This window comes from Mixophyes fleayi, chromosome 12, assembly GCF_038048845.1.
Source record: "Mixophyes fleayi isolate aMixFle1 chromosome 12, aMixFle1.hap1, whole genome shotgun sequence".
Lineage (NCBI taxonomy): Eukaryota > Metazoa > Chordata > Amphibia > Anura > Limnodynastidae > Mixophyes > Mixophyes fleayi.
In genome coordinates, this window is record NC_134413.1 from 65,357,394 (window position 1) to 65,374,287 (window position 16,894).

Genomic DNA, 16,894 nt, shown 5'->3' on the forward strand with positions numbered 1-16,894 from the left:
ATCCACACACGCTGTGCCCTCCTTCATCTCCACACACTCTGTGCCCCCTGCAACCACTCTGCCCCCTCTCCACCCACACACTCTGCCCCCTTCTGCACACACACACTCTGTGCCCCCTGCACCCACACACTCTGTGCCCCCTCTGCACACACTCACTCTGTGCCCCCTCTGCATGCCCTCACTCTGCCCCCTCTGCACGCCCTCACTCTACCCCCTCTGCATCCTCACTCTGCCCCCTCTGCATCCTCACTCTGCCCCCTCCTTCATTCTTTTGCCCCTCCATTGCTGTTTCCTATCACCATTCCCCTCCGTTTCTTTACTTACCTTCTTTCTTCTATTTCTTCTGTCTTTTCTTCTGTCTTAACAATTCGGCGGTGCCTGGGACCCACCATCCTCTCTCCTTGTCACTGAATGTCGGGCGTGATGACGTCACGCCCGACATTCAGTGAGAAGCGACGAGGGAGGAGGATGCTGGGTCACGGGCGCCGCCAGATTGGTAAGTTTTGTTTTTTTTCTCCTCCTGCCATGGTACCCCTGAGACAGCGCCGCGGAACCCCTGGGAGCCACGACGCACACTTTGGGTAACGCTAGTTTAGATGTATTTTATAAAACATGAACATGCAAGATATTTTTCAGATAAATCTCCGACGATCACGGTCAAAACCGGATATCAGCATTTACTGCATTTGGGGTGTACATCCTCTTTTAAGAAAAGTAAGTTCAGCAAAAAAAAAAAAAAATGCATTCTAAATGAAATCTTGTTCGAGAAGAGTGATGCTTTTTTCCCCAAGTTCATCTTTGCACATTTCTTGCACCACAAAGCTTGCTGTAATTTCTATGAACTTTACAGACAAAAGTAAGAAAGAGGAAGTGTTGCAATAATTAAGTTTGGGGCATAATTACATATTTCTAATACAAAAAGAAAGTCTCTACTGATCTATGATCTGCTAGAAGACAGAAAATGTCAGCTTTGCAATTCAGTTTAAAGTTTGGAAATCCAGTATATTACTATTCTGAAATACTCAAAGTACAAATTAGTTATTTTCATAGGATCTACCTTACATGGTGAGGTGAACCGGTTTTGATTTACAAATTATAGAATGTCATAAATTTGCACATGGGGCATTCCCAGTTCCTGGAGAGTACGATGAAGGTAGTATTAAGGAAAGTTAAGCAAACAATTGAGTAAGTTTTCTTACTCAAGTTTTCTGGACAAAACCATGTTGCAATGCAAGGGGTGCAAATGAATTTATTATTTTGCACATAAGGAACATACTGTCTGTTTTGTCATCTAGCACACAAATACTCGATAGCTTATTTGTACCCTGAAATTTAAAGTTGATCTAGGACATGCCCTACCCCAAATATAAATCTGCCATCACATTTTAAATTTACCTCCCCCTCCAATGCAACATGGTTTTGCCTTACTTACATACTTTTGCTTAACTTTCCTTAATGAATCAGGCCCCTAGTCACAGTCAGTTATCACTCACCTGTAAACATCATAAGCTTTGTTGGGTCGGTAATTTATATCATCCAGAGCTTCTGGTGCCATATATGACAAGGTTCCAGCAAAACTCAGAACGGCAGATATAGAGGTAGTGGCTCCGACAATCTTAGACAATCCAAAATCTGTGATCTTAAGAAAGAACAAAGATGGATGGAAGTGCTTTGTTTGATACAACAATCTTCTCAAACTAGGTTGACAGGACCTGTGCTGGTGGGAGACCCTGCTCCGTTCCTCTCTCTAACTCAGTCTGTGATATGCCTCCATTCTCCTCGCTACATTATAACATTGCCCCTGTCACGTGACAAGCAGTAGGTGAAGACTGATTACAAAATTGGTCACACCTTACAAAGCATCACTCTTAGGTAGCAGTTTGCACTAGGGTACAGTGCAGTCATGCTCAATCACTGTGTTAGGACATATTTACATGTCACAATGCCAGCCTCAATATATCATAGGGTTAAACTCTTAAAATCTCTTGAAAGTATGCACTGAAGATTACATATGAACTATAGTTTAAATGAAAACGACGTTTAAATAAATTAACTTTGGTTTTCAAACATATAGATGTGAAAGTGATTATTAAATAATTAATGATTCTGGTTTCAGCCAATAGGCTGGGTCATGAGGAGGCGCAGGACGGGCACATTAATATTTATTTTTTGCAAATGCCGGCGATCCGTTATCGGGGTCTCCCCTGGTCTCAAGGAGGGGGGGGGGTGACCTGACTTTCAGTGGATCCAATTAGGCTCAGGCAGGCAGCTAACAGCAAATCCAATGCTATTAGCTGCCCTGTCAGTGCGGATGCGGTGCGCTGCTTAGCATGGTCACGTGAGATTATCACATCTCACGTGACCACACTAAGCAGTGAGCCCGCGCCCACACTGACAGGGAAGCTAACAGCATTGGATTTGCTGTTAGCTGCCGGTCAAGAAGACAGAAGTTCCGGCGTCTTAAGAGAAGAGGAGCAGAAGACAGCAAGGTAAGTTCTGTCTTTAAATATTAAGAGGGTATAGGAGGTGATACATTTTCTGTGAGGGGGGGAGATTACTGGTGGGGGGAGGGTGTTAATGGGTTAATGAATTGGCTGCAATGGGTTGATGAATTATATATAATTATTATATACACACATACACAGTGGTGGAAGTGGGGTGGTAGACGGTGGTATGTCATACCGTCACTTCTACTGTCTTCATTGTAAAACTTTTCTAATTTTCCACTTTGATCACTGTATATACATTGGTGGTGGGTGGCAGGGGACAGCGACCAGTGTATTAGCCTAGGGCGGATGGAACCCTTAATCGGGCTTTGCTACTTACAAATATAAACTGCCTACTCCAGGGGTGGACAACAGGTGTATTGGGGCCACATGTTGTCCTCCTGACTCGAGTTTCATCCTGTTCCTAGTAACTGATATTACAGAGAGAAAACAGACCATTCACAGAGTGAGAATAGTGTATATACACAGTCTGTGTAGCAAGTTAGTCTGCCCTTCACTTGCAAGAACTTCAATGCAGTGGATACATTTAAAGCTAGAAACTTGATAGAAGTGGATGTTGCTGCTGCTAAATAATTACACTCTACACCTCCACAGATGCAGCACACTCTACACCGCCACAGTCGCGGCACACTCTACACCGCCACAGACGGAGCACACTCTACACCGCCACAGGCGGAGCACATTCTACACCGCCACAGGCGGAGCACACTCGACACCGCCACAGGCGGAGCACACTCGACACCGCCACAGACGTAGCACACTCTACACTGCCAAAGACATAGCACACTCTACACCGCCAAAGACGGAGCACCCTCTACACCGCCAAAGACAGAGCACACTCTACACCGCCACAGACGCAGCACACTCCACACCACCACAGACGCAGCACATTCTATATCAGCAAGGTGAGGAAAACTGGGTCATAGTGTATACTGCCATAGATAGGACATACTCTAAACTGTCAATGATGAGTCCATTTAAGGAGATTATTTGCCTTTAAAAATGGAGTGTGGTCCAAAATTCTGTGCACTATATGTCCAACTCCTTGTATCCCATGAATCCGAATTCAAAATCTGGTAACTTTAATAAAATATTTTGGAAACGTTTCATTATTATTAACAGTTAATTATGCAGCACTTTACAGCCAATATTTAAACATTGACATCAGTCCCTACCCCAGTGGGGATGCAATCTCTCTTCCCTACCACAAGGACATAGACCACCTAAGATTCATTTTGTCAAAAATAAATGACCCTCCAGTATGTCTTTGAACTGTGGGAGGAAACCTGGAGCACCCGGAGGAAACCAATACAAACGTGAGAAGAACATACATACGCCACATAAACAGGGCCCTGGTTAGATTCAAACCATAGCCCAGGGCTGTGAGGCAGCAAGAGTGACCACTGTGCCATCGTTCTTTCACATACTTGCCAACTCTCCCGGAATGTCTGGGAGACTCCCGCATTTCGGGTGAGTCTCACGAACTCCCAGGAGAGTATGGCAATCTCCAGTGGGCAGAATTAGAATTAAAATACAGCGATTCTCTGGAAATCGCGCCATTTGGCCCCGCCCCCACTGTAAAATGATGCGTTTGTGTCATTACGTAACGCCCACCTCCCCCATGGCAGCTCCCGGAAGGCAAATACAAAAAGTTGGCAAGTATGTTCTATCAATAAACAAAATCAGGAACTGCAGAAACAAGGCACTATTCTGTTTACACCCAAGAAAGAAAACGTTCCCACAATCGCCATCCACTCGTCTTTTGAACTGTATTAACCTTAGGTCAACATCCGGAGCCAGACACGTTGCCACCAACACTTGCTCAATACAAGAAATTATATTTCTGAAAATCTATCAGGAAGTCTTTTTCATATATACAATCCCCTGCTCCAGCCAGATCGCTTTAAGATTATTCAATATTCTTTGGGCAACACGAGTACAAAACCCCCGTCATGAATGTTTCAGAAATAATCCAAAAATAAAGTCTCTTCAGAATATTTTCAATTTATTTTGTATGCGCAATACAGACCATTCAATTCGAATAGAACAATGGTAAGTTCATATTACTTTTGCAAGCATTTTATGCCCTTTAACCACAGAAATGATACGTAGATAAAGCGTCATATAAGACTTTTGACCAATAATATCCAGCGCCGCCGAGAGGGGGGGGGAGCGGGTACATTTTACCCGGGCCCGGGCTTGCCAGGGGGCCCGGGCCGGGCCCTCGGTTCTAATTTTTAATCTTTTTTTTTTATTTTTTTTTCAATCTTGCGTTTTTTTTTATGTATTTTTTTTTTTCGCGGCGGGGGGGGGGGTCGGTTCATTGGTGGGGGGAGCTAGAACAATAAAAAAATAAATAAAAAAAAGAAAAATACTCACGTGACCGCAGCGCCGCGTCCCTCCTCTCCTTTTCTCCATTTACACCGACTGCCGGGCGTGACGTCATCAAGTCACGCCCGTCAGTCAGTGAGGAGCGCCGGACAAGACAAAGCCTAGAAGAAAGAAGAGAAGACAGAAGAGAAAAAGATAGAAGCTGACAGGAGGTAAGTAAAGAAACAGAGAGGCAAGGGGAGGAAAGGGACAGTGCTATAAAGAAGGGGGAGTAAAACAACGGGGGAGAGAGGCTGACAATAAATAAAAAAGGGGAGAGAAACAATAAATAAAAAAGGGGAGAGAAACAATACATAAAAAAGGGGAGAGAAACAATAAATAAAAAGGGAGAGAAACAATAAATACAAAAGGGGAGAGAAACAATAAATAAAAAGGGAGAGAAACAATAAATAAAAAAGGGGAGAGAAACAATAAATAAAAAAAGGGGAGAGAAACAGAATAAATAAAAAAGGGGAGAGAAACAATAAATAAAAAAGGGGAGAGAAACAGAATAATTAAAAAAGGGGAGAGAAACATAAAATAAATAAAAAAGGGGAGAGAAGCACAGAGTTAAAAAAAAGGGGAGAGGCACATTTAATAGTGGGGACTATTAATTTAAGATGGGGTGGTTTGGGGGCTATTGAATATGGGGGTGAGTTTAGGGAGAATGAGGTCTATTTATTAAATGTGACTATGAATTTATTAAATAGGTAAAATAGGTATTGGTAGGCTGTTTGCAGAAAGGAAAATAGGTTTATTTATTAAATGTGAATACTATTATTTTAATGTTGGGGCTGGAGGAAGGCCTAATTATTAATCGTGGGTGCTATTGATTTAACATCGGGGCTGACTGTAATTTTCTAAATGTAGGCATTTTTTTTTCCCCAAATAGGTCCTCCAACATTTCAGGATCCGGAAAGCAGCAGTCACAGGTGGTGAAAGTTATAAGAACGGGTAGGAGAAAGCAGCACAGTGTGTGAAATGTTGTGATTCTAGTAGGGACAATGCGAATTTTTGGTGAGTGTTGTGCCCAATGTAAGGTGCAGGCCAAGACTGAACTGTTTGTGTACACACTTTGTATACTACACTGTGGTGCTAGATGTCTTAAAAGTCAGGAGTGCTGGGACATATGTGACGCTCTGGTGAATTCAGGACCTAGTGATTTTGATGTGCTAGCCACGCCCCAAGGGCGCATTGCCACGCCCCAAATGTATGACCACACCCCCAAAACATTTTTGCACCGGCGTAAGGCTAGCCACGCCCCAACAGCGCATTGTCACGTCCCTGAATGTATGACCATAGCTTTGAATTTTTTTGCGCCGCCGTAAGGGCTTACTCGACTATGAGGGGGGCCCCATAAATTTGTTGTACCCGGGCCCTGAATTCCTCTTGGCAGCCCTGATAATATCACTCCACATATCAGGGTCTCTCAACATCTCCCATCATCCCCCAGATATAGACATAAGTCCAAGTAGACCTTGCCACATCTTATGTGTCGTGATCCTATCTCTGATGAAATTACCTATGGGTAATGAAACGCGTCAGCTGTCTTGCTAAAACTCTTTTCTGACCGCTACTCAGTTCGTTCTAACCTCTGAATTGGCATCGATATGGGAACAGATTCTTTACAAGTGACCCAAGGCTGATATGAGTTATATGAAACGGCACATGGAAATCGCTAGTGAATTTAACATCAGATTTTGAGCGCTCATTTTCTGTCAGCACTGTGGAGCTTATTAAGGAATCGAATCCAAAGTTACAAGCGGGTAAGGCGCCGTATATACACCTAACGGCATACTGAAAGTAAACAGTGGATCTTATAATACTAAACAATGAACACGCAAATCCCATTGGTATTTCTGAATTATACGAAGAACTGAACCGAAAGGCACGAGCAAGTGAGACGCCGTATACACAGTTCCGGTAATACGGAGTTTACATCAAGGTAGAAGTCATTTTGGGTTAATACCCTATCTACTATCTCTGATAGCCGGGACGTTGTTGTAAAACCTCAGGCTGAACTCATACTCATACTCCAGGGATCTGGTAAGAGCTTGTTGTTCTATATATCTACGGAACTTTGTCCCCGCTTCTGTATGTTCCAAATGCTTAATCGGCAATAGACTGTGGTATATATATTTTTCCACGCTCCTAACTAAATGGAATTTTGATGTTACAGCGTCATAATGTCTACGCTGTTCTAAGGATCAGCTAAGACATTCTGGAGACAGATATAAACAATATTTCTATAGGTGCACCTATTTGTTTTTAGGGTCTCTTGATTATACTTAGAATATTTTTAGATCCTGTGTTTGAAAATTCTGAGTAGTGGTATCACCTGTTTAGGCGAGTCTTTTTATGTGTTTATATTAATAAATTATATTTGAATATTCACAGTGCTTAAATTGTTTATTTGTGTCTCCAGATACCATCGCAATTTTTTGTTTTACTATTTTTATATGTTTTTTGGGGCCGCAGACCTCATGCATTGAGTCTCTTGAACACATCACATTTAGCGCCAAAGGAGTTATTGTTCATTTTGTATTGACATTCCTGAGCCTAACTGTGCCAAGAGAAGCAGATGTATGGTGTACCCCTGCAAGGTTAAACTTTTTTTGTGATCAAACATTAACAGGACACGATAGTGTATATTTCTCAATTCGTGGGACTGGTAAGAAAAGCTTTTCACCGCAATGGTAAGCTAGCGGCGAAAGATCTCGGCTGACAAACGTCTAGCCGTGTCGGTAGGTTTTTCGCCAGAGCTAACTGGCGATAAAGAACGATAAACTGGTTTCGGGTTTCGCTTGGCACATAGGCGCCTTTGTGTGCTATTTTAGTTTTGACAAGACATTTTTTTTTAACTTTGTATTTTACACAGGTAAAAATGTCCTTGTTTTGTCTAAGTGTAATTTTCTTACTTGCCTTCCTTTATTAGTTCTTCCTTCGTTCTTTGCATTTTTACTGCAATGACACTTGTGAACATGCAATAATATAAGCATATAGATCATACTTGCCAACTCTCCCGGAATGTCTGGGAGACTCCCGAAATTCGGGTCGGTCTCACGGCAAGTCTCCCGCATCCCGCGATTGCCTGGGCAAAATGACGTGATTCTTTGGGGTCATTTTGGCCCCGCCCCCATGACAAAACATAATTTCCATTGCGGGGGACAAGGCCAAAATGATGTGTTTGACCGCACCTCGCCCCCTCCCGCCCTCTAGGTACACCCCTCTCCCGGAATTCACTTGCCGAAAGTAGGCAAGTATGATATAGATAAGCTCATGTTATAACACTGGAGACGGAGACAGACATGTGGGTTTGTTAGCTGAAAATAGAAATGTGAATACCTCAGGCGCATATGATCACAACAAGTTATCCTCGATCGATATAGCAAATATACTCCTACCCGCACGATACGCAATGGTCAGCGTGTAGCGGTAAAATGACCCGGGTTATAGAACAGCTGACCGTCCCGCTCTATCGGTGCAGGTGGATTAGTTTGCTGCTCCATTTGGATCACCCTAAACCAACGCGTTTTGACCCAGACATCTAGGGTCTTTTGTCAACATACCTTGACAAAGACCCTAGAAACACGATAACCACTCCATGTTCCAACTGGTCACAAACTCTTTCTCAACCACTTCATCGAATCTGTACAAAAATGTGAAATTAAAGCAAGTTGAACAGGCGTGACCATGTTTGATCCAGTTTGCACATGATAAAAAACACTACTGCGTTCGCTCTTCAAATTTAAAAGTGTTAATTTTTGTTATGATTGATGCCCCAGCTATCCATAGTATTAAAATAATTACGATTCTAAATCTACCTTGTTGAAATATTTGGCAAATGTATAGGATATGAAGGTATCATAAATGTTGTTCAATGGGTTGTATTATATTGTGGACAATCATTTTATAATCATATGTTGGTCCCTGCCCAGGCAGAGCAGATATATTTACTTTCTTTGCCCTTGGATATGACAACGGACAAGCTCTGGTACACAGATCTACAGTCCTCTGTAGGAGGTATTCCCCTGTAATCTAAATTTACTAATAAAATTCACACCCCCTCCATATATCAAGAGACATGAAAACATTGATTCACTCTACGAACAATTATTTTGATTTACTTATCAATTTCTCTAACCACACGGCAGGCGATCACCATGTTAGAAATCACCGATGTTGGATTTATCAGGTATGATGTTGTAGGATCAAGGTCACTCACCTGAACCTCTAGGTGCTTATTTAAAAGTACATTGCAGGGCTTTAGGTCTCGATGGATAATTGGGGGATCAAGGTTGTGAAGATAGTTCATTCCAAGGACCACCTGGTGGAGAATCTGGAACCTCAGAGCCCAGGGGACATCAGGGATATTGTCAAAAAGAGAACGGAGAGAACCATGGGGCATGTACTCCATGACCAGCCCATACTCAGTCAGACCACCTTCCGGTTTCTGGTAAACGCCTAACAGACGGAGGACATAGGGGTTGCTGGCCTTCTCCATCACATCTCGTTCCTTCATCAGATCCCTCATTAGCCTTTTCAAGTTAGAGCTGGAATAAAAAAAAACCACAATAACTACAAGTGAGCCCATTGGACCACTGTGGGCACGGGTGGTAGTCATTATACCGAAGCTTATAATTCCGCCGTTTGGTATAAGGATAAAATAATGCTGATTCCAATAATCTTGATATAAAGGAAATGCAGACTTACTATAAATAAGACAGACCACATGTGCGACACACATACATGACAGCTAGAGTCTGATTGGCTGCTAGAGGCCACATCTGCAATTTTTCAAACCCGCAGCTTAATAAATTAAACCCCTGTTGTTCTAAGTGCACAGCTAGTGATGTGTGCTAGGTAAAAAAAAGTATGGAATCTGCGCTTCCTATAGCAATGGGGCTAGTCTGCCTAAAGGATGTGTGGGGGGTCTGCTTCAACCCTCCAAAATGAATGTAGGGATAAAGAAGGACTCCTAAGGCGCCAAAGGTCAAGTGTAAATAGTATACAGACACCAATAATGTTAAAGGTTATATATTAAACCAAACATCATGATAAAACCTGTGCACTGATAACACTGTCTACAATCGGATAACAAATATATCCAAAAATTAAGTCCTAGATAAAACTGGACTCAAAATAATGATACAATATTGATAAACAGACTTAGTAAATAGGTCATAGCAAAGTACTTGGTCGCAGTGTAACGTTCAGTAGTGTTAAACAGTACTAAGCAATATATAGTCCACAAATATAATACAGTGGTATCAACAGCTTACACCAGTAATAAAGGGATGAGCTCAGTTTAATAAGAGTACCATCCTATGCTGATAGCTGCCCGATGGGTAAAAAGCTGTATTTGAAATGTCTACGTGAATAGATGCAGGGCTATAGCCTGGTTAGATAGTCCTGGAGTTTGTGTTTTCTATGCAGCAGACGAATGATATACAACAACGGCTGGTATCCGAGGCAGGGGTAGTCACTTACCATGCCGTGAAACCTTCCCCGGAGTTCCGATCCTTATTAGTGATGTGTGCTATACTATGGGGCATATTTAAGACGCACCGCAAAATATGAAAGATGTTTTTCAATCCTCATCGCATTGAGAAGGATTGTAATATATTTCATATTTATCAAAAAACCTCAACAGGGACAGCAGTCACGTTAAACTGCTGTCCCTGTGAAGTTTGTAACTTACCTTTTCTCAGCCTCTTCGGTGTGAAAAGAACTCTCTCTCCTGCATTTTTCTGAAAATCCTAGTGCGTATGCGCCAACCAAAAGTATCAGACATGCGCACAGAGAGACCTGTCCCAGGGCAAAACGAGAAACTATTTGTGACAGGATGGACCGCCTATGCCACCCTGTCTGTTGTTGCTGAGAACCGGCTGGACTTACTTTGCCACCGTTCCCTTTCGCTATCCCAAAAGCGCCCTCTTGCCGCAGTAGGAGGGGCTTATAATGCTGCCACCACTGAGCTCCTTCTATGGCACTCAGAACCACGTTCCTTCTGGGTCACTGACGCTGCTAGTGTACCTCGTTGCTGGTGTGCCCGGACTGGTAACTCCGGACCTCTTACTATGGATCCGGGTTGCTGTGAATGGATCCCCCCTTGCCTATCACACAGACCAGGCTGCATGGGTAGCAGGCAGAGCAGTGGTACCGGAAAAGCTTGGGTCCAAACCTCAGACACAGCCGGAGAACAGATTAGATTTGGGTCTAATCTGTAGATCACAGGAGTACAGCGATATTGAAGATGTTTCCAAGCAGGTCTTTGAAGCAAGATGGTTTATTTTCTCTCACCCTAGTTGAAGGTACCAGGGTGATAAGGTCAGATGAAGTCAGAAGAATGATAACCACAATACACCAAAGGCTTGGTAAACACAGGCTCATTGTGTCAGATATATGCATCAGAAATAGGCATATCCTATAGCAAGGTTAGACAAGAGACGAATTTCTTCCCTGGTCTCAGAAATAACGATTACCTATCCCACAATATAAACAATATAAAAAAAAAGTGCAAATGCAATTACATAAATAAGTGCCCTGCGTTATTTGCTTTAAATAATTTTTTACCAAAAGTAATTTAATAGTGATCCAGTCACAGCCTTACCCCCCTTGTCCATGCGGCAGCCAGGGTGCCATGTCCAATGATTTGGCTCCTGGTCCGCAGTATCCTAGGGTTACCGGAGGTGATCCGGCGGATCTGGCTCTTCCTGCCAAGACAGTCCATCCGTATTGCTGCGAGCCTTTCCTTGCCTGTGAATTATGTCAAAGTCACAAATTTGAAGTGCAAGTCTCCAGCACAACAAACGGCCATTTTCCCCTGAGGCGTATTGTAGCCACTTTAAAGGATTATGATCAGTCACCACAGTAAAACGTTGTCCATACAAATAAGGTTGTAGTTTTTTCACTGCCCACAAAATGGCCAAACATTCCTTCTCAATTGTGGCATACCCCACCTCCTGGTTTAGCAGTTTTCTGCTCAAATAGGCCACGTGGTGCTCCTGCCCATCAGGTCCCACCTGGCTAAGTACTGCTCACAGTTGATACTGTGACACATAAGTTTGCACAATAAAGTCTTTGTCATAATTAGGCGCCAACAGTACTGGAGCTTTTAATGACTGAAATTCAAGCTCACAAGCTATTTTGGGGAGTTTATTCTTGGTGAGATCTGTGAGGGGCTTCGCTACAGTACTAAAGTCTGGGACAGAATGTCTGTAGTCCCCTGCAGTCATTAAGAATGTTAGTACATGTAACTGTGTCGTGGGCTGGGGCCAGTCTGGGATTGTCTCTACACTAGCTGGTTCTGACCTAACCCTTCCTCCCACAACACGAGAACCTAGGTACTGTACCTCTGACATCCCCATCTGGCATTTCTCTGCCCTAACCATCAAACATGCCCATCCCATCTTCCCTAACACCAGCCCTATTTGCTCTAGATTATTTTCCCAAATGTTACTGAAATTGGAAATGTCCTCTAGGTAACCGTGAAATCTGCCTAACTCAGCTACAGAAGCATTAGTACAGGGCAAGGGGTAGGTGTCAGACATGGGCACAGGCAGGGGATCTACTATATCCACAGCCACTTGCTGAAAAGGTTCCCCAATTATTGGTAAGATCTGAGAGGAGCACGAACACTGGGGCCCCCGAGACGCTGACACACATCACAGGACTTACAGTAGGCCAGGACATCATCAGAAATTCCAGGCCAGAAAAGTTCTGTGTCAGGCGCTTCGGTGTTCGGTCTCTGCCCTGGTGTCCCTCCATAGAGATTTCAAGTTCAAGTTCAACTGGTCCCACCAGTTGAACTTGTTCCCAGACTGGTCTATCCCCATCTACCTTCCTAGCTACACTGTACAACAACCCTTTACGTCAGGTCACACTCCCTACCTCACTCGCTTGAAGGCTGCCGCCAGCCTGGCGCCTCATGCCTTTCAGTGAGGGATCAGAGAGCTGCACTGCCCTGATCTCTTCCCTGCGGCCCTCACTATCGTCTAAGTCAGGATACGCTGCAGGGGGGTCTATGATGGGGTGACTAGGGTCAGTCAAAGTGGCGTCAGTCAAAGGGAGGTCACTGTGGTTAGCTGTACTCACCGCTGAAGCTGGCATACTGCTAGGGACAGGAGCATCACCGGGCACCCCCACAAGATCAGGTTGGCAAGAGACAACATCCTTAGCGTTGCTAGGGGACGTAGTCTTTCCAGAGGCAAAGGGCTGACTGTTTCCTGAAGAAATAGCAGATGTGGTCTTTCCCTCTGAGCTGGGTTGTGCAGGTGTAGATCCTGAAGACTGTAGCTTAGCAGCTTGGCTCCAGGTAATAGAGTTCAGAAATGCGGTCACAATTCCACCCCCAACATCGTTGCCCAAAATCACATCAGTTAGGAAGCCATCCATAATGGCAACATCTCGCAACTCCTGGCCATCTCCCCAGTCCAGAAACACCCTCGCTACAGGCACTTCTTTTTCATCTGCCACAGTAACTTTGGCAGTGTGACCCTGCAATACTGCAGCAGGATCAATAAGACGGGGACGCACAACAGTAATTGAGGCCCCTGAGTCTCTCAGCCCTTCACCCTGCAGGGGTCCCACTTGGACCGGCTGCAAGTTTCTCCACATGTTTTTGGGGGGTCTTTTGGACACACAGGTGACTCTCTCCGCTGAGTCACCTTCAGACACGCCACACTCCACTGGGCTGGCAGGGGTGGAAACAGTCTCTACAGGCTCACCTTCACCAGTTAAGCAAGTTAGCCGGGTCCCAGGACTCGGATTAGGGGCACGAGTCTGGGGTGCTGGGGCTGTGGGACAGTCCATCCTTAAATGACCGATTTTTTCTTATCCAGCCTGGGCTCCGATGATCTCTGATAACTCCCAGGGATGGGCCGGGGTGGTGGCTGGCGAATGGTACCTGAAGGGTTAGGTACTTGCTTTTGGGGGTGAGTAGAAGAGGGGTGTCCCCCTGATTGTACAGTCCTTTGGGGTTGGCAGTTAGCCTGGCGCTTCTGCCAATGTGGCCTCACTGCCACATATTGATCTGCTAGCTGTGCGGCTGTTTCCAGGGTGCCTGGCTTCCGGTCCAGCACCCATTCTTTCACCTCCGGTGCGCACCGTCAGTGAAACTGCTCTTGGCACATCAAGTCTATTATCTCATCCACGGTCTGGGCACCTGTCCCGCGCACCCACTTCCTGGCAAACTCCCGCAGCAGGTTGACAAACTCCTCATGAGTCCTTTGTAAAGTCCCGGAACTTCAGATGATAGGTTCTGGGGTAATAGTGTACTGTTTAAGGAGTGCCCTTTTCACTACAACTTTTCTAGCCTGGTCTCAGAGATAACGATTTCCTATATCACAATATATAAAAAAATAAGTGCCTATGCAATTATATAAATATGCGACCTGCGCTATTTCCCTTCAATAAATTGATACCATAAGTCATTTATAATTGATCCAGTCACAAAAACACATGTTAGTTTGTGTACTCAATTCATTATTAACATCTGTCCTGCACCCCCCCCCCCCCTTAAATCCAGGGCTTGGTGACGTATCAAACGTTGCCCTATAACTACACCAGCCTGTTGTCTCACTGTCATGTTTTGGCAACGTGAAGGTACCCAACATGAAAGTGAAACTTGCTTTATTTCCTTCCCCTTCCCCCATTATATTCTCATATCCCAAATGCTTACACGCATTTCCCGTGTAGGGAATTTCCAAACTAATCTTGGAATTTCTATGCCTAGTAAACCCACCAATTATTGCACAAACCTGTGTATACCAAATCCACCCCACCTTCTGTTTATGCAACTGGAGAACTGTATTATACTCTCAAAACCCCAATTAAGATGCATAACCAAACCTTGTTTAATTCTGGTAAACGCATGACTAGTGTGCACAGGTGGAAAATGTGCCTGCTAGGAAGGAATCTAAAGACCAATACGTGTTAAAAAGAAGTCGCATATAAGCTGCTATGCACAGCAGCCTGATTGACGCATCAATAGCGTAGGTCACAAATAGGCAACCTGAATATCATGCTGGGGCTTGTAGTTCACCAGCAGCTCAAAAGCCACCTCTGCTGTTAATCAATGAGCAGAGTAATCGCACCACTAGTCGACTGTATTCAATGGAAAACAAAACATTCTCAGTACTTGAAAATGAATGTAGCTTTAAAAAGCTATGTAACTACTTTAACTATGCAAAAACAGTTTATGGTTATTTAAAAAAAAATTAAGAATATTAAAAATAAGCTTGTATTACTTAACATACCCATGAGCCCCTTGAATCATCTTTAGGGCAATGTCCATTTTGAGCGTCTGGCTCCTTCCTTTATATACAAGTCCAAATCCTCCAGTCCCCACCAGCTCCAAATTATCCAGGTCCCCAGAAGGCAGAAGCAGCATCTTAGTAGTTGATGAGCACACAGAGGACTGAACAGACAGACACACAGAGTGTGATACAGAATACAAGGCTGCAGAGAAGAGTTCCACTCACTAGCTAGGAGGCGAGGCTTATTGTCGGAGCTCATTGCAACTTCAGTATATTTACTCTGTACCATCAGGCTCAGCAGTTTTCTATGTCCATGATTAACTTAGGTCTGTGTATATACTGTACAATGACATCCTGGGAGGGCCTGTTGTTTTGTGAGTGTTTTGTTTATTATTTTTGGATGTTAACTCTCTACTGTCTCTCTAATGACCCAATATGTGTTAATATTTGGAAACCACTGATAAACATATATATACATATTTGTTTCCCGCACATCAGAGACAGATTTATACCTCATGGGGCCCTAGGCAAGAAACTGGTTTGGTGCCCCCCCTCCGTGAGAAAATTCATTACGCCTTACACATACACACAATACAAATACGCTGGCCCCTCACACACACAATAGAAATACGCTGGCCCATCACACACACACACACAATGCCCAGAAGCTCCGGATCTGGTGCCCATGAAGAGGGTGAAGATGGATCCGGAGGCCTCCGCTGTGTCCCTGAAAGGACAGAAGATGGCCCTGGCTGCTGTGCCCATGAAGAGGGTGAAGAAATAACAGAAGAGGAGCTACTCACTGTTCCAGCGTTCCAGCAGTGAGTATTCCTTCTTTTCTGCAGGTCCTGTCGGCGGAGGGAGGATGATCCAATCAGAGCTCACGTTCCCCCGCTGGCCAATCAGTGGCAGGATGAATGAGCCAATCACGGCTCACCTCCGGCCGTTCAAAAGATTGGCGCCGCGGCAAGCCAATGAGCGCTCGCTGAGGCGCCCAGTGATGACGTCGCGCCGGCGGTTATATAAGAGAAGAGGACGCTGTGGGATGTCCGGAGCGGTGGATCAAGCAGAAGAAGCCGGAAGTGGCAGGGTGCCCTTGTCAGGGCAAGGAGCTACCCTACCACTGTCTATCACTGCCGGAGACATCGGCAGGGAGCCCTTGTAAGGGCTAAGAGCGCCCCCGCCCAGAAGACAAGAAGAAGACAGTGCCAGAGACGCCGGTGGGAAGCCCTTGTAAGGGCTGAGAGCGCCCCCACCCAGAGAGCTGCGGGAGACAACGCGCCGAAGCGAGAAGAGATGCCACTGGCTGGAGGGTCTGGAAGACCCGGAGAAAGAAGGCTGCAGGGAAAGTTGAGTATCCTGCGCAGAGCAGGTAAGTATACTCAACTTAGGTCAAGCACAAGGCCCGTGGGCATAGTCGGGCGCTAGGAGAAGAAGAACAGTGGCACTAAGCTGCGACAAGTGGAAGAAACGCGGTGCTGGGAGTGTGGGTTATCCGGACACTTCCTCCAGACTGCCCGGAAGACGAGGAGGTCTCCGGTGAGTGGGAAGACGAGGAAGTCTTCGGCGAGTGGGAAGATGAGGAAGTCTTCGGGAAATGGTCTCCAGAGAAGTCGGAGTCTGAAGGGAAGGATCGGCAGAGCCTGTTGACTGTTGGATCGCAGGTGATCATCCCGCCCAAGCAAGATTTGCGTCCCGAATACCCGCAGCAGCAGGATGCTGGAACCGGGGTATGGAAGACGTCGGAAACATAAGATG

General features: G+C 44.9%; 1 protein-coding gene across 1 annotated transcript in view; it reads right to left on the bottom strand.

Moving 5' to 3' along the window:
* The window catches only part of LOC142108652 (receptor-interacting serine/threonine-protein kinase 3-like), a 29,057-nt gene extending 13,642 nt beyond the window's left edge, over positions 1–15,415 (bottom strand). The window contains exons 1-3 of the mRNA XM_075192468.1: positions 15,137–15,415; positions 9,103–9,430; positions 1,494–1,639 (exon numbers count right to left, since the gene is read on the bottom strand). Of these exons, the coding sequence (XP_075048569.1) occupies positions 1,494–1,639; positions 9,103–9,430; positions 15,137–15,270 (608 nt within the window). The 5' untranslated portion in view covers positions 15,271–15,415. The remainder of the gene's footprint in view (positions 1–1,493; positions 1,640–9,102; positions 9,431–15,136) is intronic.
* Positions 15,416–16,894: the final 1,479 nt, after the last annotated feature.